Here is a 26,842-nt window from a genome sequence, read left to right as displayed (position 1 = left end):
CATGAATATACCTGCCCTGGCCTCAGGTTAGCTGCACCACAGATTATCATTTTCACCAACAATATTGCTAGGCATGTATTTTGCCCCCTCCTCCAAATCTAGTGAGCCACCTTCAACTGCAGAAGTTGTTTGTCTCCATGGTGTACCTACTTTGTAAGGACCTCTGTGTAGACAGAGTTGGGTAGATAGGAGAAGCACCAGGTCAGAATGCCACAGATTCCCACAGTTCTTACCTGGGTCTTATCTGTAACCACACTCTGAAAGGAAGACAGAAGTTCATCAGTTTCTTAAGCACAAATACTTCTCAGATCATTATATTCATTTGGTCAATTTTTCAGAGAATCCAAATGGTTGTTTTTGTTAATTCTGTCCAGCTTTATAGTTGCTTTGGGGGAAAAGAATTTGCCAGTCTCTTCACTTCACCATGGCTGAAAATCCTGCCTTACCTTACTTCTTTGAATCTAATTTTATTCACCTGAAACATAGATATCCATGTTTCTGAAACTATTTTATAGTGTTATTATGAGAATCATATAAAGCAGTACATGATACGTGCTTGACATAAAGTAAGCCCTTGATAAACATTAACAGGGTCACTATACACAGTTGAGTGATTTGTGCCCTGCACAAATGTATTGAGTGAGGGGATGAATGGGGTTGAAATTCAGCTCATGCTCTGCTTGTCCAGCTATGAGTTCCAGCACTGGACTGCATCTATCCAGAGGAGGCATGTTTTCCCAATTCCTTTACCCAGAGAAGACAAGATTTTTTTAATTCACACAGAAATGTCATACAGTCTAGATGGTCTCAGAACACTGATTCCTGTTACCTTCCTCCCCTCACTTCTAGACCTTCTTAGTGAATGTCAAGTCTTTTATCTTGAACTGGCCCAGTAAATATGCTTACACAAAAGCCCTTCATTACTCTCATGTCCTTTGGTTGTTTCTCCTCTGTTTTCATGTTCTTTTTTTCTTTCCCTTTTTCAGAGTAAATGGGCTCAATTATTTTGCTCATGCATTTATGGAAACATGAATTAAAAATAAGTTGTGGACTGCTGCCTGCTGCTAGTGTGGATGTTGGGAAGAGTATTGCTAATTAGATTTCCTGCAGAAACTCAATTTCTAAATCCCTCTGAAAGACTCAGGACAGCTTCAGGATCCTTCTTTCACTCCATTTAAGCATCTAGCTCCCTTCTGCAGGACACTGAATTTCTGTCTTGCCTTTGAACCCAGAGATAAAGAAGCCAATTGATTCAGCTTATGTTTCTAGTAAGTGGGGTTTTATTTATTTCCTCATGGAGCAGAGGGGTTCAAGAATTTGTCTAACTTTCTTGTTTCTCTAGCAATGTTTCTCAAACTTGTCCTTATATGTGTGTCACACAAAAGGCCAACATGTCTGAATATGTCTTTATTGGTAGGCAAAGCCTGCTTCCTGTCCATGTGCCAGCCATTCCTGCTGATCCTGCCTATTTTGCTTCCAGAGTTGTGGACAATGGGAAAGATACATTCATCTTTTCAGGAGAAATACAGGTTGAAAACAGAAGAGGATCAGAAGACATAGGAATAGAAGAGAGAAGGAAAGCAAGAGACAAAAAATAAGGGAAAGGAATGAAGCATTTCTGTGAGGGCTGGACAAATGTGGGTGATCTCTGGAGGGTTGAGAAGTCAAAAGAATTGAGACTCTTACCTTCTCAAAAATCCTCATTTTGAAAGCATTAACTATTTTGAGTGCTCTATCTTTTAAAAAATATTTTCAATGTTCTTTTTTTATTTGAGAGAGAGAGAGAGAGAGAGAGAGAGAGAGAAAGAAAGTGTATGTGTGTGTGTGTGTGTGTGTGTGTGTGTGTGTGTAGAGAGGGGCTGCGGGGGAGAGAGGGAGAGGGGGAGGGGGAGGGAGGGAGGGAGGGGGAGAGAGAGAGAGAGAGAGAGAGAGAGAGAGAGAGAGAGAGAGAGAGAATCTAAAGCAGGCTCCATGCTCAGTGCAAAGCCTAACACAGAGCTTGATCCCATGACCCTGGAATCATGACCTGAGCTGAAGTCAAGAGTTGGACACTAAGCCAACTGAGCCACCCAGGTGCCCCAAAATATTCTCAGTGTTCATGATCTAACTTATAGTTAGTCTCTAAATAGGGTATAATCTGTGTTAAGAGCTTGAACATTGGAAGGATAGCAGTGACTGCATTGAGGTTTCTGATACTCAACTCCCTGAGTACACATCACTGTGGAATGGATGCCTTTTGGGCATAAATACATCTTGTTAATAAATGAAGAAATAAGAATTCTTAGGAGAGGGGGAGTATATAATCCAATGAATTATATCTTAATATAATTGTCTAGCCTAAGCAATATTGCAGATGAGAGTATTAAAAAGGAGCCTCTCATGTCATTGTTGCAGAAGTGAATTTAACATCTATCTACTTTATGAGAAGACCATTCTCATTTTAGGCACTCTCCTTTTTGAACATTCTCATTTTATTTATAAGGAATAAATCATTACTTATTGCCAGCATAGTACTTCAAATGCCCCTTCCATCGCTTCCAGTATATAGATGCTTATCACATCAGAGAGATGACATTTGCCAAAAGAGAACACAACTGCAGGTCAGGGTGCTCCATAACAAAGGCACTGGGAGATGCCACACTATGCATGCAACCAGTCTCATTAACAAATAAATGCATCAAGCATATTTCCAAATAATAACAGCTTCCATGAAAATCAATTAAGAAAGATGTAATACCCAAGTGTGTTTTGATCAAGCATTGACTAGCAATCAGTACTAAGAATCCTAAAGCAAGAAGTGGAATGAATCAAAATAGATCATAATGCTTTAGAGGAGAATAATTTGAACTATTGTTGTAGCCACTCACATTAAAGGCTCTTAATTATCTTTTAGTGGGGGAGAATTGGACACTAAAATCTGAACCCCCATGTATTCTATAGAATCTACTACAATTCCATTTGCAAATGTGCATGATTACCATTGCTGGTGAGGGTTCGGTCATTCTCAGCAAATTCTTTTGTCATGTCCCCAAAGTCCTAAGTTTAGAAACACTACTAGAGATGTTATACTTGGATACCTGGTATGAATGAGCTTCTTATGTTTTAGGATCAAGATTCCTAAATCAAGAGTGAGTAGAACTCATTGTTTTAAGCTGCGTGGCTGAGATAACCATGGTGAGACTAGGCTATATGTTACTTTATATGCCATTTTGCTGTTTACAAAGTGGTCTCTCATGCATTATTTCCATCGATTTTTATCACAAGTCAGGAAAGACAGCCACAGAGGTAAAATTACCCCCAGATCTCTCTTCATCTCACACTGAACCAGTCTTTCTCCATCTTGAATGAGTAAAGATTACCTTTCCAGTCTAAGTAGAATTACACTGTAGTTATACCCATTCAAGAGAATTTTATTTTATTCCTCTTTGCAAGGTTCTGGCTTTCTTCCTTCAATACTCCTCAAGTATAAATTCAAAGCCACTCATGACTTTTTTTTTAATATGAAATTTATTGTCAAATTGGTTTCCATACAACACCCAGTGCTCATCCCAACAGATGCCCTCCTCAATACCCATCACCCACCCTCCCCTCCCTCCCACCCCCTATCAACCCTCAGTTTGTTCTCAGTTTTTAAGAGTCTCTTATGTTTTGGCTCCCTCCCTCTCTAACTTCTTTTTTTTTTCCTTCCCCTCCCCCATGGTCTTCTGTTAAGTTTCTCAGGATTCACATAAGAGTGAAAACATATGGTATCTGTCTTTCTCTGTATGACTTATTTCACTTAGCATAACACTCTCCAGTTCCATCCACATTGCTACAAAAGGCCACATTTCATTCTTTCTCACTGGGCTCATGACTTTTCTTAAGCAGAGCCCATATTTCTTTAAGATGTGTCTTATCTGAACCATTTGATATATAGAAATAAGTGAGGCTAAAAACTCCACTAATAAAAGGTTATTAATAAGAGGAAATAAGGAAGTCAGAAAGACAGCTTCTCTTAGAGATTATCTAGTCCTACCCACTCAATTTACCAGTTGAAAAATTGAGGCCTGAGGTCACATGTTAGTGAAGGGCAGACCCACCACTCCTGAGTCCCAGCACAGTGTTCCTTCTGTTTCTACAGGGCAGTGCTTGTTGCAATAACCCAATTCTACCTTCTCACACTAATTGCCTCACCATGTAGCCTGGACAGCAAGCTTCCTGCTGTGCCTGCCTCAGGCAGTACTCCTTGCTCTGGCCATCTGCAAAGAAGATAAAGGAGACAGTGGACTTCCCTGGACCCTTATGAAGACACTGCCTTTACAGACACCACAGTGGCTATAACCTGGTTGTGTCAGAGAACTGAGCAAGTCTCCCCAGCATCACTAGCAGGTGGTCAATGCCATGAGCTGAACGTACCTCCAGACATTTAATGAGGGTGAGTCCCATATAGGAATAGGCCCTGGGAAACGTTGTGTTTTAGGAAGAGTTTAGTATAATGGAAAGGACATGAGATTCAGTGTTCAAAAGCTGGAATTCACGATGTGGCTCCGCTACATACCAGTGTTGTAGACTTGGGCAATTTACTTCATTTCTCTAAGCTTCTGTCTGTGGGTCAAGGAATACTTAATGAATGTCTATTTTATAGTGGACCTTGGGCCAGACTCTTGGGACATCACAATGAATGGGAAAGTCCTAGTTTTCTTTCTTTGATGCTTACCACTTAGCCTCAGTTTACCAATCTATTCATTTAGTCACACTAATAATACCCATCTCACCATGTTATGAGAATCAAATGGGATCGTGGACAAAAAAGCACTTTTCAGACTGTAGCTCTTGCCATTTTCATTTAGGACAGAGCCAAGGGCCAGTCCCTGAGCTGTCAGCAACTCACCACAGGCCTTGCATGTGTGGTTCCACTGTCTCCTCCAGCCACCTCACACAGGAGCTTCACAGAAACTTCCCTGGGAAGCATCTCAGTTTCCTTCCATGGGTGAGGTAGGCAGCCTCACCCCAGGTTCTCCATTTTGGAACATCAGTCCCTCCAGCTCCTGCCCAGGGTGCCTTCAGTCCTTCTTACCCACAGGAGTCATACCCCTAGAACTTCTGCTACTTCTAGCTTCAGTTCCCGCTGCTATAACAAATTACCAGAAACTTAGCGCCTTAAAATAATACAAATTTATTACCCTACAGTTCTGGAGGTCATAAGTCTAACATGGGTTGGTGATCTGATTCCTTTCAGATGAGATTCAAGGGAGGAGGCACTGTCTTGCCTTCTCCAGCTTCTAGAAGCCGCTTGCCTTCCTTCTCTCCTGGCCTCTTCCTCCATCTTCAATGCCAGCAGCTGCTGTGCTACCACTTTACATGGAATTGTGCCCTCCTTGATGTTAGACATCCCCCTGACTTAGACATTAACCTGCAGTGCTCTGCCTTCAGTAGGGGCTTACCAATTGTTGGTTTAAGAAATGAAGAAATACATGATTCAAAAAATAAACAAAATTGAAAAATTGATGCCTATTAGCACATGTTGATCTTCACATCTCTGTCTCTCTCTGACCTTTGCTTCCATCATCACATCTGCTCTGACTCTAGCTCTCCTGCTTCCCTTTTCTGTATATTAGGACCCCAGTGATTCCATTGGGCCCATGCGTATAATCGAGAATAATCTCATCTGCGAAGTCACTTTTGCCCTGTAAGCTAACATATTCCCAGGTTCTGGGAATTAGGGCTTCTTTGGGTGGTCATAATTGTATCTGTCATACCAGCCCACAGTCCCATGCTGTGGACACTCTCAGGATCACCAGCCTCAGGGGCTAACCTGACAAATTCGTCTATGCTAATGGGCATAGGAGCTCCTCTTTTTTCCTTCCATGGTGTCACACAAGTGTCTAGAGGAATGCTCCCTTATCAGAACAAGAAATAGCCTTAGTGACAATCTAGTCCAAGACCTTTACCTTACAGATTAGGAACCCAAGGGCCATTACAGATAAAGTGACATCCATTATGGCAGAGTTGGGATGAGAGCCCAGACCCCTTCTCCCTCCAATGCCAGTCCTTCTTTCCTTATGTCACATGCTCTGTGGGCAAGGTTGTTAAGCTCAGGTAAAGAAGGGCATAATCATCACCAGACAACCATGATCCATCCCCTCCCAGTGAAGGCTTCCTTTAAAGGCAGAGGCAATACCCTGGGAAAGGCTCGTCCTCATGGAGAGGCAGGAAATACTTCACAGACACTCTGCAAGTATTCTGGCTCATTAAGGCAAGTCCCTCACTGGAGCTCAAGTGCTGCCAGGTTGGCACCAGAATCTCATTAAAATGAAAGAATCACAAGTCACAGCTTGTTGAAGGGTTTGCTCGAGGGTCAGGACTTAAAGCCCAGTGACCTCATTGCTCAGGAGATGAGGGACACATTTCTGCAAGCAGCACCAGAGAACTAACATGGCCTCTCATGGGGAGTTCCACTGGGGGGGCAGGGATAAGAGGCTACAAATCCCTCCAGCGACCTTACTCTGATGAGAAGTTGGCTCAAATGAAAGGCATGGCCACTAAGAACCCTTCTGAAATGTCTAAAGAGGAAAAAATTCAATTGAAATAGAGCATGCCCCTGCTGCTTACATGCTGTAAATGGTACCTGGGTACATTCTTGAACCTGATGCACATTTGGTTCCCACAGTTACCCTTTCCCACCCTTCAAGGACAAGTCAAGCAGAATGAGGGTGGGGTGGGAATGCACTTGATTTGTGGGCCAATGTTAATGCACCCTACCCTGGCAGGCAGAAAAGCAACTTGCTTGTCCACCCACCTGTGTGTCCCACCATTGCCAATAGCGCTGGCTTTTTTTTGGTTGCTGTTGTGGCAGAAAACAGTTAACATGCTTCTCACCCCCCTCCCCAACAAAAATCTAAAATAATAGCCTCAAATGAGAATTTTTGATCTCTTGTATTAAAAAATATATATAACATATTTTATTTTATTATAAAAGCAATGAATGTTCACTGACTCAACTTTGAAAAATACCAAAGCACACAGAAGAAAATATAAATCACTGATAATTCAGTCATCTAGAAATAACTTCTACCACCAAGTTGGCAGATAAAGACTTTTTCCTTATGTATATACCTTGTTTTCTCTTTTATAAAACAACTTATACCACACATATTGTTTGATCTGTTTTGGCAGAATATTTAGGTATACTATGTTTTATGTAACAAATTCCCTATTGTTTGAGCATTTAAATGATTTCTTTCACCATCATAAACAACACCACCAAGATAGTTTTTTAGATAAGCCAGTAGGAAATACTTGGTTGCGACCCTGTTCCTTAGGTCTGTCAGGTAGTCTATAGAGAAAGGTATCTTTTGATTCTTAAGGGTTAAGCTTGTATTATTAGTGGCACTCTGCCCAGAAGTGATTTCTTTCCTATCTAAACCAGGTAGAGTCTGAGAAAAGAGATTAAATGGTTTTTGAAATTTATGAGTTGGCGAGACCACAAGAGCTAGACCTGTCTACGAGGCCTTCTTGGTGGAGGAGTGTCTGGTCAGTGTAGCCTAGAAGCTGGGAGGTGAGTGCTCAGGGAGAAACCTGCTGAGGCAGCTTCTTAAAGAATCTGTCAGAGACATAAGTGACCCTGGGGCTAGGTGACATGCTTTAACAAACCCAGAAGTCTGATCCCATTTATAGGATGGGACAGCAGAGGTCCTATCTCCAAAGTGTCTCTGAAGTGTGCCCATGATTATGTTTATTTTTATCTAAAGAAGACAGAAAATAAGCTTTACCAATAGTATTACACAGTGAGGAAAAAACACATACGTATAATTGGTAAGTATTTACATGGAAGGGGTACATGCTCAGAAATATTTTACTGATGAAGCATATAATAAATAAAGTTCAGAGACTGTTGCCTTAAAACAGAAACTTCATAGTAGACAGAGTAAGAAGCATAGGAACAGAGCTCCAGGGGGCAGGAGCCCAGGAACACTTTGCATAGACAGTCCCAGTTGGGATCATCCCGTTTGAAACAAGTGAAAAGAAAAACAAAAACACACACAAAAAAACATTGTTCTGTCCTGGAATGTGTGTGTGTGTGTGCGTGTGCGTGTGTGTGTGTGTGTGTGTGTGTGTGTGTGTGGTATCTGTCATTGTAATTGTATTTTTCTTCTATTCCAGTTTGCCTGTCTCTACTGGCCACTCTCCCAGCTTCTACACCCTAAAACCAGAGGTCTTTGCTAAAGGCTGCTTACACAAAGTAAGGTGAGCAATTATTGACTCTCCCATGAGCCAGGTTACCTGAAAGGTGATCACTAAACCCTGTGGGCAGGAAGTACTTGACTTTAAGCAGGCATTAGCACATTTCACCTCTGTGACAGTGAGGGGTAGGGCAAGAGGGGTGCTGCCAGGGTGTGCTCTCAATGACACTCCAATGACACTCCAGCCCTAGAGCTCCTCTCAATTCTGCCTCACTGACAGCCTGTCTTGCCATCTCCATCCTGTTCTCACCCATGGAACTAGCTCTCCAGAAAGAGCTGTAAACCCACTCACGTGCACGTATTGATGATGGAAGAGGCTAATTTATGAGGTCCCACTTAGTCAGCCAGTAAAGCCCAAGAGCAGAAATGGGTGGCTAATGACAAGTTTTACTGGATGAAGGAGGAAATGCTAGGCAGACTTTCATCCCTCCATTTTCCTGTCAATACTGCAAAAGGGTTAAGGTCAGAGCATGAGACTTAGAGCCAGCTCAGTCCGCTAGCTGCAGCTCCCAGGGACAGCGGGTGCAGAGAGAAACTGAGAGAAACTACCCATCAAGGTTGTGCCTGAGGCTCCAAATGTGGCCCAGTTTTCTTTTTTTTTCTTTTTTCAACGTTTATTTATTTTTGGGACAGAGAGAGACAGAGCATGAACGGGGGAGGGGCAGAGAGAGAGGGAGACACAGAATCGGAAACAGGCTCCAGGCTCTGAGCCATCGGCCCAGAGCCCGACGCGGGGCTCGAACTCACGGACCGCGAGATCGTGACCTGGCTGAAGTCGGACGCTTAACCGACTGCGCCACCCAGGCGCCCCTGTGGCCCAGTTTTCAGGTTCCAGCTACTCCCAGGATGGATTCAATCTGAGAAGTGTTCAGACACTCTTTTAAGAACTCTGCAAACCTTGGGGGGAAGGAATTAAAGGAAGGAGAAGAAATGCTGGTATTAATCTGGGCTCCTCTGAAATCACCTAACCTAACTTCCTAAAGGGTCTAAGAGCCCCCAAGTGGAGGGAGAGGCACACATGATCCACATGCCAGTATACACACAAGGGGAGAAAAATCAATGTGTAGTAAGTTGAACCATGGTCCCCAAAAGATATGCCCAAGTCCTAATCCCTGGTACTTAGGAAAGTGATCTTATTCAGAAACAAGGTCTTTGAAAATGAAATTAAGTATCTGGAGATGAGATCATGCTGCATTTAAGATGGGCCCCAAATCCAGTGATATATGTCCCTGTAAGAGGCAGATCTGAGACATGAGAGGAATGCCATGTGAACACGGAGACAAAGACTGGACTGATGCATCTACAAGCAAAGGAGAACAGAGATTACCAGCAGCCACCAGAGGGTACACAACAGGCATGGAATACATTCTCCTGCAGAGCCTTCAGAAGGTATCAACTCTGATAACATCTTGATTTTGGACTATTGGCTTCTGGAACTGGGATAAAATAAATTTATGTTGTTTTAAGCTACCTAGTTTGTGTTTATTTGTTACAGCAGCTATAAGAAACTAATGCACAAGGGTATAACTGGAGCAGAACGACCCCACTCTGGCATTGCAGTCCCCTTGTCATCTGTGGCAGCAGTATTAGCCATTCCAGAATTCTAGGACAATGACAATACTTATTAGCCTTCTGAACTCAAGGCATGTTTTTTTTTTTTAATTCCAATATAGTTAACATACAGTGTTACATTAGTTTCAGGTGTATGGTATTCAACAATTCTATATATCACTGGATACTCCTTAAGACAAGTGCCCTCCTTAATCCCATCACCTATTTCACCCATCCCTCTGCCCACCTCCCCTCTGGTAACCACCAGTTTATTCTCTATAGTTAAAAGTCTGTTCCTTAGTCTCTGTCTCTGTCTCTGTCTCTGTCTCTGTCTCTCTCTCTCTCGTTTTCCTCTGCATGTTTGTGTTTTTTCTTAAATTCCACATATATGGGTGAAATTATATGGCTAGAGCCTCATATGGCTAAGCAAAATAAGTCAGAGAAAGACAAAAGCCAAACCAAAACAGAGACTTGAGAATCAGTTTTCTGGAAGAGAGTTGAGTTGATACAGGAAGGATGTCTGCTCCTCTCAGCTGAGTCTAGTCCCATTCTTCTTGGGTATACACATGACTGAGGGGTTATGGAGGGGTTCTGGGGAGAAGCTGCTAATCTGTTTTCTACTTTGAAGCTAGGGCCCATGCTGGAGACTAAGATCTTGTCTTGCTGGAGAAGAAAAATGTGACTACATTCCAAAACACCAGAAGTAGGAGATGTCAAACATGCTCCTGGCACTTCTTAAAAAGTCATAGAATGCCTCAACCTGATGATTCCTCAAGATCTTATTAATTTATAATATTGTGTTCAATCAAGACCATCACTTTTTATTATCTTGCTGCTCTGAATTGTATCTTCCTTATTATTCTCAGCTACAGCGGCTATAAATTAAAATCATTCAGAATTTATACTCTTACAGTTCATTATCTATGATTGGTATTATCTCACTGCCTTTTTCTGGTCTTTCTATATCCTCTGACAAGAAATATTGCAATAGAGTCTAAATACCATCCAACCAATAAATGTTGAGTTTTAAAAAATCTCTATTGACTGTACTACCCTAAAGTGCACCCCATTCCTCCTTCTTATCTCCACAACCAGAATCCCTTCTGCCAAGAGGGGATCATCAGAGAAAGGGAGATTCTAAAGAGATGGCATTTAGGATTGGGATATAGGTCCTTGCTTTGGTTCTGTGCAAATTGGGCACGCCATTTTCTCTCCTTCACCTTCACCTCTTTCCATGACAGTCAAGAGACATTAAGACACATCATCTTGCTTCATGAGTAGCAACCTTACTTCAGTGACCAGGGAGTGATATAATTAGTTGAATCAAAAAGCAATGAGCACCCATTACTGGAAGTTCTGAACACCTCTCAGTGACATTCCAGATGTGTGCCTACAAAGGCTAGAGGCTAGTCCCTTGTTTCTAAGACTGATCAAGGCTGTGTGACTATACAGATCCTTCCACTAGACCCCAGGAAAAAGAAATACCAGTTTCTGACAGTGCTGAGATTCCCTCAAGTTATGCTTGGATGTGTTTGTTCACTAAGGAACTTGATCAAGCGGACTGATATATCTACAATGGCTTTTGCCATGGCTATTCACATCATTGTCCTTCATGTTAGTAAGAATGTTTTTCAGACAAATGGAAATTGGCAATACTCACTAAAACATGAATATTCCAATCCTTACTGGTCTAACTAATTGGAAAAAGTTTGTAGTCAGTGCATGCACTGGCCCTTTATAAAAACATAAAGGCATGGATATATTTCCACACTCAGGAACACTTATTTCTTTCTTCTCTCCTCTTCTTCCTTTCGTTTTTCTCCTATAACTCAGGGTAACATGAAGATGCCAGAGATCACAAGAAAGCAGATAAAGGAGGAGAAACAGGTCACAGAGTGGCAATGCGTAATCTATTGGCACTCTTCTAAAATTCACTTAAAAATTTAAAAAACACCAACTTTCAAATTGATAAAGTCTGACTCCACAAAGTCTGTGGACAATTGCTACTTGTCCCTATCTCCTGATTTCACTGAACTGCACTCACAATTCAATAGCCATCAAACAAAAAACATACAATGACCAAAAGTACATGTACTACCAGGACTGTTGGGGATTAGGCTCTGGAGCCACCCCTATTGATACATGAAAGCAGGTCCACGTCAAGAGTATAACAAACCTAGTTATGTCTCAGAATCACTTGAGAAGTGTCTAAAAATATTTTTTTAAAAAAACACAAAGGAAAAAAGAAGGAGAGAGTCCCGTGAAAGCTGAGACTCCACTGAAATACTGTATTGCATCCACCAGATAGACGAAAATGACAAAGTCTGACAATATTAGGTACTGGTGAGGATGTAAAGTCCTGGGGAGGAATGCTAACACCTCAAAATGGGGTATAACTTGGTATGAGCACTTTGGAAAATAGCTCGGCACTCTCTATTGAAATGGAAGCTGCAACCCATGACCCAGCAATTCTACTCCTACTCTCTGCTCCAGGGAAATTCTTGGACATGTATATGCACCAAGAGGCATGTACAAAATGCTTACAGTAGTGCTGCTGGTAACAGCCGAACCACAGAAATGACCCAAATGTCTAAGGATGGTGGAAGAAATCAACTGTGGTATTTTCATGCAGTGATTGAAAACCAAATGAACCACAGCTACATGCATCTACATTGACAAGCCACAAAACAACAATATTATTTCATTTGTATAACAGGTTACAAACCTAATCGACATGCTGTTTGGGGCTATATACATAAGTGGTAAGGTCATAAGGAAAAGCAAATGAACGATGGACACAAAATAGGATAGTGGTTCCCTCTGAGGGAAAGGAAAGATTTTGGATCTAGGTGGGTGACAGAAGAGGTTGTAAATGGACTGACAAATGTTCAAATTCTTATGCTTGGTGTTGAGAACACACATGTTGATTTCATTGTAATTGTGAATCCATGCATACATGTTTCACTTTGTTGCACATGCTAGATTTTATGCTAAAATTTAAAAATATACAGATTTCCAGGTTCCATCTCAGATCTGTTGAATCAGTATCCCAGGCTGTGGAAACCAGGCAGTACTTTGTATAAGTTCTCCAGAGGAGTCAGATGCACTGTAGATGCACTATAGGGTTAAGAGCCACTCACCTACACACAATACTCCCTCCTCCCCCTGCCAATACACATCAGCATCTAGGTGAAAGCAGCTTAAAATATAAATCAAGGTCAAGCAATTTCAAAAGAGTCATAAAAACAGAAAAAAAGGTCAGCCTGGAAGAGTATGAAGAAAGGAAAGTTCTCTCACAGTTCAGGGTCTGAGGCTGCTATAGAAGCCTGAGGGCATCAGGCTTATTCCTGTGCCACCTCCGACCTCCCCCAGAAACTTAATTGAGCCCGTTAGATTCACAGAAGCATGAGCCTGAGATAACTGCCTCCTGGACCTGGGCCCAGGGCAGGCTTTCACTAGAGCTTTTGCTGCAAAGACAGAAACACGATGTGGGAGAAAGCGTCCTTGTTTGGCACTCATCACAGGAGACATCTAGACCTGGACCGACACGTACAAGCTATGTGATCTTTAGCAAGTCACTTCCCTTCTCTGAGCCCTCAATTTCTCATCTGCCCTGCCTCTCTCACAAAATTGGAATCCCATGAGACTGTACATGGAAGGGCTTTGCAAAATGAAAGTACTACTCCGAATGGTTCAGTGAGTCCATTACCACATCAGTGGCTACTTTTCCCTACAAGTCAGAAACATAGGCTGTCAATTCTGAATAAGCAGAGTTTTCTGGGTTCAAGGAACGTGGAGCTCTAAGATTTGCCACCTAAGATTTGAGACCTGAAAGCTGGACTAGGGCTTAGTGTCTCCGCATCTATCTCTAAACACTCAACAAATATTTAACAAACACCCACAACTTATTCAGAGTCTAACTTCTCCGGCCCCTGATAATTCAGAAGAGGATGTTCATTAATCGCTCAGGACTACTGGAAACACCTTGCAAAGCTACAACACAGCCTGAATATTCATTAATGGCTTTGAAACTAACATTTAACCCAGTTATACAATACCTTCCAAATTAAAAATGCCAAATTTAGCAAAAAAAAAAAATATGCAGGACACTCAATTACATTTGAATTTTTCTTTTTTGTAAGTTTACTTATTTATTTTGATAGAGAGAGAGAGAGAGAGAGAGAGAGAGAGCGCGCACAGGAGGCACAGAGAGAGGAGAGAGAATCCCACTGACAATACAGAGCCTGATGTGGGGCTTGAACTTATGAACTGTGAGATCATGACCTGAGCCAAAATCAAGAGTCAGATGCTTAACCGACTGAACCACTAGGTGCCCCTAAAAATTTTAAATATAATTGGAAGTTGGAATAATTTTAATGTATAAGTATGGCCCAACTATTGCATGAGATGTATTTATGCTAAAAAACCATTGTTCATCAGAAAACTCAAATTTAAGTGGGTGTCCTGTATTTTACTTGGCAACTCTATTCCCAAAGGACAAACAGATCAGCACTTTCTCCTACATCAGTGTGAGAGCTATAAAATCCTATTTCCTTTACTTGGTGAGAGAGTGAAGGGTCGGCTTGGTCCTGAAATTGGACTTGCATCCTACGGAAGGCGCACACATTAAAAGCAGGTTTCAAAGGAAACAGGTTAGAGCAGAGCCAGGAAGCCTTAAAACTGCAAACAGAAATAGACATACAAACCCTGTGCTAGCCCATCTGGGACACTTTGTGGTGGCCTCTACCCTTACCTCTGGGCATCTCCTTGGAGTGTTCTGTCTCAGGCCCGTCCAACAGGTCCATCTGGGAGGCCTCCTCAGAAGGGACTCGGCGCCAGGACCAGCTCTGGTTCCGGAGGTCGTGGAGTGGTGGGGAGTACTCCAGCTCACAGGGGAAGTCAAAGCTGCACTCCAGACCTGCAGTGACAGCCAAAGGTCAGTGGAGCAAACTGTCTCCCAAAAGAAACATTCCAGCATCGCCCCCGCTCCGTCCTCCGCTCCAGGAAGGTGGCCTTCATCTCACCCACAACCCTCATCTCTCCGGGGTGGGGAGCTGTCAGTTTCACAGCTGGCTTGGTTCCACATTGTTGTAAAGGGGACTAAGAGAGAAACAAAGGTGTTCCTTGTGTTACTCAGATTAAAGGAGGCATTTTAGAGAAGGCAGGTGAAAAAAGAGCTAACAGGTGGGACTGGAAGAAGCTCTACATCCTGTGAGGTTACCTGGTGACATGAAAGGGCCTGAGGCCAAGTGGCTGGAGCCTGGCTTTGCAACCAGATAGGTCTGAATCTAAGTCTGCTGCTTAGCAGCTGGGTTGACTCCAGGCAAGAAAATCAGCCTCTGTGGCCTCAAATTTCCTCATCTGTACATTGGTGATGATAAATCTACCTCTGGAGTTTGCTGTAAGAGCCAGGAGGATCATGTGCTTTCTGTATTTGTGAACCTGCCTACAGTAGATGCTCAAGAAAAATCTTTGCCAGGTTCTGCTCTATTTGAGAAGAGAAGGCCAAAGGGAGCTTAGGCCTTTACTCACAGCCCTGTCTTCCAGCCTTAGATCTACTCTTCGGCTCCCTCCAGACAAGAGGGCCAAGGCCGTGAAAGCTAGTCTGGGCTCATTCTCTCTTGGGGAGAGGGTGGGGAAGGTCACTGGTAAGGAGAGAGAGAGAGAGAGAGAGAGAGAGAGAGAGAGAGAGAGAGAGAAGGGAGGCAGGAAGCGACCATACGGTGGGACATTTTATGACCTTTTACAAGGATTCTTGTGCCCAAACCATACCATGTTTGCCCTACTTCTAAGATACACTCACCTCCTTCCCCTTCCTAACTCCATATGCATTACCCAAAGTGGGTGAAGTACTTTGTACCCAGTAGGTTCTCAATGCTCATTGATGGGTAAATGGAATGTGTGCCAAAGTGCAAATTATTCACCCACTTTTGACTTCATTGTCTCCCCTCAGCCATGGGGATGTGAAGAAAGGGAGAATATGATATAAAAAACCCAGAACACTGGACTTGGTGTCCAGGCTTGGACAGTCTCTTCTCATGTGTGGCACTGGGTGCCCTCATCTGAAAAACATGGGTTTAGACCAAGTGACTGGGGAAACAAATGCCCAGTGGACATGGGCTCCAACTTCAGCTCTGCCACCAATTTTGCCAGTGCCCTTGAACGAGACACTACACCTCTCTGGGCCTCAAGTTCCTCAAATACAAAAGGAGACTTAGACTAGATGTTTTCTAAAGCTCCTTCTTAATTTGGCTTTTTAAAGATTCCTAAGTCCTTGTTCTCAGAAGTGTTATAGGGAATTTGATAAATCAATCTTCATAGTGGTGCTAATGGGTGCTAACTCCCAATTATCATTGTGCATCGTAACAGCTGCTTCTGTGGCTACTGCTACCTTGACCTCCAAGATGAATCTGGTGTTAAAAATTTCAGAATGCAGAGAGGAAGGGTGTCAATTCTAGTGCAGGCAGCTGGTCATCACTGGATTGTCCCTTAGTCACATACACAGGCAGCTAAGCCCTATGCCAGAGTGGGAGTAAAAGAATTCCTGTTGACTTTAGCCAAACTAAGTTTAGGTGGGGGTTGGTGGGGGGTTGTGGGGGAAGAAAAATCCTTCAATTACACTTCTATTAAGTATCTTTCTGCTTCTCAGCCAGTAGAGATTTATGTACCAGCTGCTCTCCAGGAGCTGCCATCTTTCTGGTCCTAAGGTTAATACTACTTGACCTTTCACAATACAGACAATTCACCTTTATAATGGTGAGCTGAAATGGGCAGGACTACAACCTTGTTTGAGTTGACATGCCACCTGCTGCCTACATATTTATCAGCTTTGAAGACTTTCTACTTGCCTCTGGGGGCTGAGCTGCTGCTGTGTCCATGAATTGGGTGTCCATGAATTGTAGGCCGCTTTAATCTTCAAGACTTACTTGCCAGCCACCTAGTTTTGATTACAGAATGCAAGGAGAAAGCTGGTCCAACATTGTGTATTTTGTAGCATAAAAATTATCCCTATAATGAAAAGAGTAGCCACTAATCTTGGCTTTTCTAAAGAGGGTCAAAAAGATCCATCTATATTAACAAATGACTGAGTCAAAAGATGGGAGAGAAAGGTACTGGCCATTCCCATCCCACATAGACAACTATTGGTGACTTTCCCAAAGCTTTCTCTTCTGTGGCCCAGCCTCTATCTTGATTTTTCTTCTCCAATTAAAGTCATCCTATTTCTATTTGGAACAGAGGGGTGGCATGCAAGATCAAATACTGCCTGGTGTATATTAGACAGACAACAGAATATACAATCCTAGTACCAAGCATCATCCGTCCTGGGATCTTTTAACTCTGAAGAGTCAGAGAACCGGCTGTGTTTGGACCAAACCCTGCCTGGTGAAACAAGCTAGGCACATGCTCCAATTATCAAATAGGTTCATTTTGAAATTCTTGCTCCAAGGCAGCCTCCCTTTAGCTGTCAAAGCTGCACTCTTTGGCTTTAAATAGAAAGGAGGTTAATATTACTGTTCATTTTGGGTGAAACTGAATTGGGCTTTTTAAAATTTCAGTTTAATTTCTCATAAAATATCAAGACAGGTTTCTTTCTCCTGCACTAGCCTCAGTGCCTTTCAAGCAATAACACCTGGGACTCATTTCTAAAAACACCAGGATAAGGAATATTCTCCTTGGGTCTTTTCTAAAGTTGTAGACCTAGGAAGCTTCTTGTGTCTCCTTAACCCTCCTCTGACCCAGTCCTGGTAGGACAGGGACTGTAGAGTATATTTTACAGATAGGACTCAGAGGGATCAAGGGTTTCAGTGAAGTGTTCAGCCTTAAGCAATCCAATGGCAGAGGCAGGTCAACATGCAAGAGAAGGCATGGGAAATAACATTCACTGAGTCCCAGCCATCTGCCAGAGACTGTGTGTGTGGTTTTTTTTATGTCACTGTTTTTCTGATGCCACTATATCTAATCTACAGAAAATCACTGAGAAGTAGATGGTATCTTCTCTCTACAGGTAAGGAAACAGAGGCTCAGAAAGTTTACTTGCCTAAAGATCAAAGGATCACCCTAAGGCAGAACCAGAATGTGACCTAAGGCTGGATAATGATGAAGATTGAGACATTTTTCATCATGCCTCCACAGTTTCAAAATCACAATCCAGGACCAACAGAATAAATTAAATAATATATGAGAAACCTGGGAAGTGTTATATCTTGGTTATTATTACACCCAAAGTCTGCAACCTCTTCATATTTGCAAAGGCTTGTCCTTGCCCCTAAGGGAACAGATTTATATTTCCTCTGTGTCAGGCTTATTTTTCAAAGTAACCATGACCTTCAAAACATTCCAGAGATCTCGGGGCACCTGGGTGGCTCAGTCAGTTAGGCGTCGGACTTCAGCTCAAGTCATGATCTCATGGTCTGTGAGCTCAGGCCCAGTATCGGGCTCTGTACTAACAGCTCAGAGCCTGGAGCCTGCTTTGGATTCTGTGTCTCCCTCTCTATCGCTGTCCCTCCTCCCCTCTTTCTCAAAAATAAATAAATAAGCATTAAAAAAATTTCAAAACAATCTAGAGATCTCAAACTTATTTTACCTATCAGGACCCAGGAGAATCTAACCATTGAAAAATAGCAATGAGAAAAAGACATACTTTCCAGAACCTGCTGATCATTGCTACCCACTTTCTTGTTACTTCCATTGTAAAAAAAAAAAAAAAAAAAAAAGATAAAGTAAAAAAAAAAAAAAGATAAAGGAATCTTCTGGAAACAGTTCTCCTGCTGAGAGGGGTGTCAGGTGCTGTGAAGAGAAAGGTCTTGGTAGAGTAGTGAGGATGGTTCCAGGCTTGGTCTTGCATAGAGCAGCTGAGAGACCTCAGCAGGTTCACTCACCTCTCTATGCCTAGTTTTCTACCTTTGAAAAATGAAACAAATGGAGCAAATACCTTCTACAGTGCCCTCCGTCTCTGAAGGTTGGTGATTCTATAAGGCCAACACAACCAAACCTACAGACCCTCAGTCACTTTCACTCTGCCTACCTCTAAATGAGGGCTTGTTGTCATCCCTAGAAGCAAAGTCCCCATGAAACGAGGCTGAAAGTGCATCTCACTCAATGGGGACTCAGTTTACCTCAAGATCGTCAGAGAATTAAGAAGAAAATCTCAGGTTTTACAGTGACTGACTGTTCCTGAGAAAGTGTGAATGTGAATGTGTGTATGTGTGTATGTATGTTCATACATTTTTATAAGCTTGTACCTATGTTCTGAAACCTTCCAGGGTATGAGTCACATTTCAAAAACTGAATTCATTAACAGTTAGCTTTAAGGCACTGTTCTAGTATAAAAGGCAGCCATTCAGAAAAATGTTACAGAAGCTGATCAGAAAACCCTGTGGTAGCCCTGCCCAGAGAGATACCCAGTTCCCTTTTCAAATGCCCTTGGCTGTAGAGGAGTTGGCAATGACTGCACACTGAGTCTGAGGGGGGAAACCTAGCCTTTAGAAGTGTGTGAGCCTACCCAAACATCCATGCTAAGGCCTGTGCCTAGGAGGCCACCTTGGCTAATCAGTGGAGATGGGGGTCCTCCCAGCCTGAGATACATGAGGAGATTCTGTGAAAGTTCCAGGCACCATCTACAACACCACATAAAGGTAATAGGGAGACATGGTGTCCTTTGGACACTCAGGTGTCCCCTTGGGTAAGCTTAGAAACTCAAACAGTCCTCCTTTTTGACTGACCCAAGTCTCCAAAAAGCTCCTTTGAATCAAGGATTTTTCTGCCTCCTTGATTCTGACCCTGGAAACACAGAGATTTCCTACTAGTTTCCTCAGTCACCTTGAGTCAATTTCAAGTGAGGGGACCAGCAGCCTCTAGTTTTTTAAACTTTCTTTCCAAGACTAGCTGGTTTCCAGGATCCTTCAGAGCAGCTGTCCTTGGGCAGGTCCACAGGTACCCACTTGCTGATGTCTCTTAGTGTCAGCCCACCATGAGGTTTAGAAACAAATATTGTAGAATGAAAAGCAAAAGCAGTAATAAAAAAGAGAAGAGCACCATATTTATCCATCCTATGACACTTCACCCTTCTTTAATTGTTTTTCTCTTATTAGGAGTGTGTCAGAAATCAAGCTTGGGGTTGGACTAATGCTCTTGGCTCTGGCAGCACTGGGTATGCATTTGTAAAGAAGACCTGAGGGGAGGACCTCTGTGAAGGCCTGTGGGAAGTATTTTCATAACTGACTACATTTACTGAGAGCTTACTGTGTTTGGACACAGTATGCCAAGCACCTTACATCATTATCTTATTTGATCCTATGAAGTAGGCAGGATTCTTACCCCTATTTAGCAGATAAAGACACTGGGCTTAGAGAAATAAAGTTACATCTGAGTTAGATATGAAGTGATTGAGTAGGCTGTGGGCTTTCACTGACCTGCTTCCTTCCTGGGACCCTGAGGCCTTGATGACAGTATCTCACAAACAGGGAATTATGAATTGAAAAGGAAGCAGCAACAGAGCCACCCTCCTTCAGAGCCACAGACACCAATAAGAGTCAAGACCTACATCAAGGCAGGTCAGGAACTGGACCCATGGAGAAACAGGCAGGGTCCAGCTAGAGGCAGGACAGGAGCTGGAGCATCTGAGCTTCCCTTGATGGAGACAGAACTGGAAGGCCTAGGTGAGGATTGAGTCAGAGTACACATTTCTATGATTCAAGTCTTAACCCCCCATGGATGTGTTGACTCAGGAAGCTAAGAGTACACCTCAAGTAAGGCCCAGGGCTCAAAGTAACCCATCTAGGTTTCCTAACATGTTCTGAGATATCCGCTGTGTTTCTTGGATAGGGATAGGGGTGGGTTGAGGGAACTGAGGGTGGTATGGGCAAGGTTTCTATGGCCATCAGGGACCCATGAGAGAATTCACCCAACTGGATACTCAGCCATGGAATCTGCATCTGAAAACAGAGAATTATCTGGTTTTGGGGGCACCTGGATGGCTCAGTTGGTTAAGCTTCTGACTCCAGCTCAGGTCATGATCTCACAGTTCATGAGTTTGAGCCCTGCATCGGCTCTGTGCTGACAGCTCAGAGCCTGGAGCATGCTTTGGATCCTGTGTCTCCCTCTCTGTCTGTCTGTCTCTCTCTGTCTCTGTCTCTCTCTCAAAAGTAAATAAACATTAACAAAATTACCAGGTTAGCTGCTAGTTTAAAAAATAGCAGCATGATTGTGATATGTCTTGGGATTCCTATTTGACTGCCAGGATGCAGATGGCCTTGAGGCTGGGCTTGGCATTCCTCACTTGTTGAATGGTAGTCTCTGTGGTCCCATCCAGCCCTATAATCTTCTCCTATGAATCTATGATGAATGAATATGTCTTATTCATTAAGTGACCTTAATATTATCAGGTTTGTTTCTCAGGGATAGAGCACAAGACCTGAGATTTGATTCCAATTACACCACCTGCCAGATGGGCAGTATTAGGCACTCTCTCCCTCTCTCAGAGCATCGGTCATCTCGGTGGTCAGACTAACTTCCCAGAACTGCTAGAAGGATCCAATGAAACGATGCATGAGCTTGGAATGGAGAAATTCCTAACGCACATTAGCTGATTCAGAATTTGTACAGTCATGCCCTTTCTGAATAGTTTCTGTTTACCATGAGAAATAATATTTATATGAGCTATTTTAGCTGATAGCAGATGACCATTTCCTTGGTATTACGTTGTCCCATGTGAAGGTTGGCATGTCTACCTTTAGATGATATTCACAGAGTTAAAGGCTATTAGAACTTGAAATGACATTTGAGGTCAACTCCTTCTCCCATTGGACAGGTGATAAAAACCAAGACCCAGGCAAGGAAAAAGACTACCCCAGGATCATGTGGCTGGCCACACAGTGTGGAGGTCATTTCTCCTGCCTGTGGAGGCCTTTTCAAATGCCATCCTCTCTGGGTAGCTCCAGGCTGAACATCAGTTGCTGAATCACCAGCTCTTACTTCCTCAGGCTTAGCTTACTGGCACATTTAAGCTGAGGCTAGATTGCTTCAGGGATGGCATATACAAATGCCAGTGTATCCCTAACAAGCCTGATTTGTGGGTTCAACAAAGAATTGTATGAAGCATCATGCACATGTAGCAGTTCTCTTGCAGGTGGCCTTTAGAGGTCATATAATAGAGCTTCATGTCTGAGGCTGCGGTTCATTTATATATAGCTCCAGAGACCAGCATTCTCAAAACTCTGGCAGTCTTTAAGGATTGTAGCCAGATCAAAGGAGCTCCCTTGGCTGCCAGCAATCCTGAGGCACAAGGCAGAGTCATCTTCTTTTCTCAAGGTACTCTCCAGAACTTCTCGATCATTGAGCTTCTGGGTGATGAGGGACCTTTGGGACTATCTGACATGAAGAAACTGAAGTCTAGAGATATTACGGATGCAAATGGGTGGGTTGCAAAATTGGTACTAAAATCTGGTTCCGAGCCCTGTGGTATTTATTATTATTATTCTAAGCTATAACAAAATAATAATGATGATAATAATAATACTTTAAACAATTAGGACAATTCGCAAAACTCTAGACTTTTTTTTTTTCTGAGACAAGATAGCAAAAACACATATGGCTAGGTTTCAAATATCTCCCAGTGATTCAAAAAAAAAAAAAAAATATATATATATATATATATCTCCCAGTGATTCAATGGCTCAAATCACTTCCAATAAGGCTTTCTGGCTTCTCTCATCCTAGATGTACTCTTCTGCCAACAAGCTGTTTTTTGATGGTTGCTGGAAGCTCCCTGCTAGAGAGTAGGTCTGTGCATAGGCTAGAAGCTATGATAAGAACAAAGGGAGGAAACGCAGTGGGAGTGAAAGAGAAAGAGCACTAGACAATTCTTGGAAATTTCCAAGCTCTGGGCTAATCAGCCTTGTGCTTTGGGGCAATTCATTTAACCACCTGAGTCTTGGTTTCCTCATGTATGAATGTGAGAGATTTATCACAATAATCATGCTGATAAAAATAATAATACCCGCCATGATGATCAAATAAGGCAATGAATGTGAACATGCTTTATAATTACAAAGTACTATATATGCATATCTTATCGCCTTTGTCGCCTGTGCCTCAGATTTACCACCAGGAGCTGAGAAATGAGCTGGACTGACTTGACCTCAGAGGACCCAGGGAGACACTGACCAAAACAGGTATCTTCCTAGCTTGCTCTGTTTTATATAAAAACTGCATGGGGCACTAGGGTGTCTGAGGAATATTGAGGAACTAGCTGCTGCATGGGATCAGACTGTTCAAAGTGAAAGCTTGGCTCAGTCACTTGACTCGCTGCATATCCGGGGGGCAAATTATTTAATCTCTCTGTACCTCAATTCTTTCATGTGTAAAATGGGGATTAAAGCAAGGACCACCTCAGGGGATTGTGAGGAGGATTAAATGCAATACACATACCAAGCGCCCAGCGTGGCAGTGACTTGCACATTGTTTATTATTAAACTTGGCAGTCCTTGCTGTTGGTCTTCAGGTGTCTCCAGGGGTTAGCCACAGCAGAGGGGAGTTAAATGGGTCCATGTCCAACACTGAAGGCAGAAAGCTTTGACTGTGTCAAACTTTGTGGAAACTCCTTAATCTTTGCTTTTGACACACTGATCTAGCTTCCTTTTTTTAAGTGAAGTCACACTAGACCTTGAATAAGAGGAGCTGCATTCTAGCTCCGGCTCTGCAGTGTGACTGCAGGCAAATCATTTAACCTCTCCAGGCCTCAGTGTGCTCATCTGAAAAATTAAGTGGTGGAATAAAATGATCCTCAGGTCTCTTCCATCTCTACCATTTTAAGACCAATTTCCCTTTTTGGGCAGATGGCCAAGACAAGCTTTCTAACTTGGCTCTAACAGCTGGTCAGCAGAATCCCAAGAGTCCTGACTTCCAGCCCAGGCTTGGATGATTAGGGGCTTCTACTCCCTCTTGCTGGGTTATCTCCTAAAGGGGCACTTGGCCCACCAGTTACCTTTGGTATTAATCTACCAGCTGCCAACAACATCTGGCCACTTACTTCATAAGACTAAGTAGCAAACCTAGCCCCTTGCCCGCCCCGCCCACAACCACCATTCATTTGTCATGGGGCCCCAGAACTGAAATCATTCACTTCCTTCCCACCATCTCGCTCCCTGGAATGCATCTGGGAACCAATCACCCAATTCAAGACATCTGTTTAGCTCACTTATAATCAAGCTGCAGCGAAGAAGGGCCAAGTCTCCTTCAATCAATCAATTATATAAACACAGCCTCAAAAGACAGTCTCAAGGAGGGTGTGTGTGTAAGCATACCCAGGATGGTGGGAGATATGTGTAGAAAGCTTAATTCTCATTTCTCTTATTTGTGGCCAGTGCAATGTTACAGATAGAAGAAATGGGACTCTGCTCCTCATCCCAGAACAGAAAATTGAAAATAATTAAGATCCCAGACATTCTGAAATTAACGAGCCCAGCCTCCACATTTTACAGATGGGAAAACCAAGGCTCATGTGACTTGGCCAAAGTGGCAGAGCCTAGGATCTGGATAAGTAAGAGAACTGAGACCAGAACCCAGATTGGACTTTTCCAGTCCAATTCTTTCCTTGTGATTTTCAGGATCATCTCTAACCAAATGAAGCAGACCCCACAGAGCATGTTCAAAACCTTAATAGTTTGTACACTGCTCAGCATGACATCCATAAATTAGGATCACCCCTAAAACCAGAAGGTTGGAGAAGAGCTCTGAGCAATATGGCATCCATGATAACCAGAAGAGGCTGATGGTCATCAACGGTCTCAACTTCAGAACATGAAAAAATGACCCTCCCCTCTTTTCTGGTCTCTAATGGTGAAGATTTGCTAGATGTTGCAGGTTACCATGGGGCTCCCCCCACTCCCCCACCCGATGCCAATCTCAGAATACAGATACAAGGCTGTCCTAGAACAGACCCTGTGCCCTTCAGGGACTCCCACTCCAGGGTGGCGAGATAGACTTCTCACACCTAACTCTCACAGTTGGCAGACATGGTAAGGCCATGGGGACACAGAACAAGAGAGATTTTCTGCCTGGGAAGACCTGAGGTTCATGGAGGAGGCAATTTTGGGGCTGCATCTTGATGAATGAAAAGATTTTAACATGGGATAGGTTTAAGCTAGGAAGTTTGTAAGAACAGATGAAGGAATAATGTTACTCCAGGCAGATGGGGAACTAGTATCGCTTATTCTCGTGTAGTTTTATGAATTCTGAAGCTGGGCTACATAGGATTAAATCCCAGCATGGAGAGTATCATGGTTAAATATAAAGTCCTTTCAGTTTCTAGAGGGAAAAACCAGGGACTTTAAGAGTTTTAAGGAAAAACTTTCTAGCAAAGTAGAGCCAGGCCATCCAAATGCAGGCTATTGGCCTCTCACTGGAATGGTCTCATTCCTCTTCCAAAGGTGAAACACCTGTGCTCCAGCATCTGGAAATCTGCCCTCACAGAACTTACAGCAATGCTGTCAATTAGGAATCATTCCCATTTTTCAGATGACAAACAGAATCAGGGAGTGGTTTACTGGCTGAAGGTAATAAAACTCACAGGAATCTGAGCTGCAAATTTCACATCTCAGATCCCAACTTGAGTTTCTTCCCCACCATTCTGTGCTTTGCTTTCAGACAGAAAGGCTGGCAGACAGCTTGCTTGGATGTTACACAGGACATTTAAAGGCAACAAGGAGCTGAATGGAAGAGCTATGGTTCCCAAACCTAGTCCTACTATTCCTGGACCCCAGATCTTGTCTTTAAGAAGCTCTCCACGTGATGGTGAGGTAACCAGACTGGGCCTGGCCGAGGGTCCTTCCACACCAGGATGGTATTGACCCTATACTGATGTAACCCTTGCGACATCATGAACCCGCTGGAGTGGTGGAGACCTAAGGAATTAAAATGATGAGATGGAGAAAGCAACAAATGGGAGTGATGTGTGAGGAAATGCTTTGCAGCCCAAGTACTGAGAAAATATGAACCATCGCCCATGCGTCTACTGCACTGGAAGGGTTAAGGGTGGGCTTTTCCAAACAGATGACCTGGATTTGAATCTCAGCTTTGCCACTAGCTCTGGCAGACTGCTGACCTCTCTCTGGGCCTAGTGTACTCATCTGTAAGATGAGGCTATTTGACTAGACTACTATGGGCCCTGACAGCTCACAATTTTTAACAAACCAAATTATTCTAGGCATCTACTCAAGTGGACTGGGTAAAGTCCTGTTAATCTGAGGTCTCTTCTGGCATAAATGTTTGCATCTGAGGTTGCTCTTGACAAAACATTTCATTTTAAGAGGATTTCCTCTCATTTTTCTCATTCTTGATCAGTCATTTTCCTGCATATGTTTTGGACACACATCTTTCTGAGCTGGTTGGGAATGCTCTGTATACAATATCTCAGATGTCCCAAAGCTGTCAAAACAAAAATTCCTCAGCTCACTCATGTCTGCTGAATATGCTTTTTTAGATTGAATAGAGAAAAAATAAGCCTGCCTAAAGTAGTTAATGTCATAGCTTTTAATTCTAAACCAAAGGAACTGTTCTCCCCTAGACACATGTCTTTCCTGAAACCAGTTAATATGACTTTAGGAATAAGAGGGCTGTGGAAACATCCCTACCCTTTACAGAGATCCTCAGGGGCTGAAAAGCTGAGTTGGGAACTTAGAGACCCAAATTCCTGGTTTGCCCCTGGATTGTTCAGCAAATGTTGCTATTTCATCTACTGTATATTTATCAGGAGCTAAACTGACTGCAAAACAGTGGATTAATCACTGGAAATGCAAAAGGGAACAAAATGTAGATTCCTTGACCTCTAAGAGCTTACAGTCTCGGAATCATGATGACTCAGGGCCACAAATAACTTAAGATATGTTGCACTGAAAAGTGTGACATCAGAAATACGAAGTACTTCATAAGGACATTGTACAACTTTCCTTGGTGAGAAAACAGGGACAGAGTGAGGTCTACAACCTTGCGGGCTGTTCTAATTTGGGGTTAATGTGGTCACCAGCTGCTGGGTGGTAATCCTTACTGGATGGTTTCCAAAAAGAAGCTCT

The 26,842-nt window shown here is 42.9% G+C and overlaps 1 protein-coding gene across 1 annotated transcript in view; it reads right to left on the bottom strand.

Moving 5' to 3' along the window:
* ALK (ALK receptor tyrosine kinase) overlaps positions 1-26,842 on the bottom strand; it is a 676,334-nt gene that overhangs the window by 444,885 nt on the left and 204,607 nt on the right. Inside the window, exon 3 of the mRNA XM_047852186.1 lies at positions 14,527-14,691. Within this exon, the coding sequence (XP_047708142.1) occupies positions 14,527-14,691 (165 nt within the window). The remainder of the gene's footprint in view (positions 1-14,526; positions 14,692-26,842) is intronic.

Source organism: Prionailurus viverrinus, chromosome A3 (assembly GCF_022837055.1).
Source record: "Prionailurus viverrinus isolate Anna chromosome A3, UM_Priviv_1.0, whole genome shotgun sequence".
NCBI lineage: Eukaryota > Metazoa > Chordata > Mammalia > Carnivora > Felidae > Prionailurus > Prionailurus viverrinus.
This window is presented reverse-complemented; position numbering and strand designations above follow the sequence as displayed.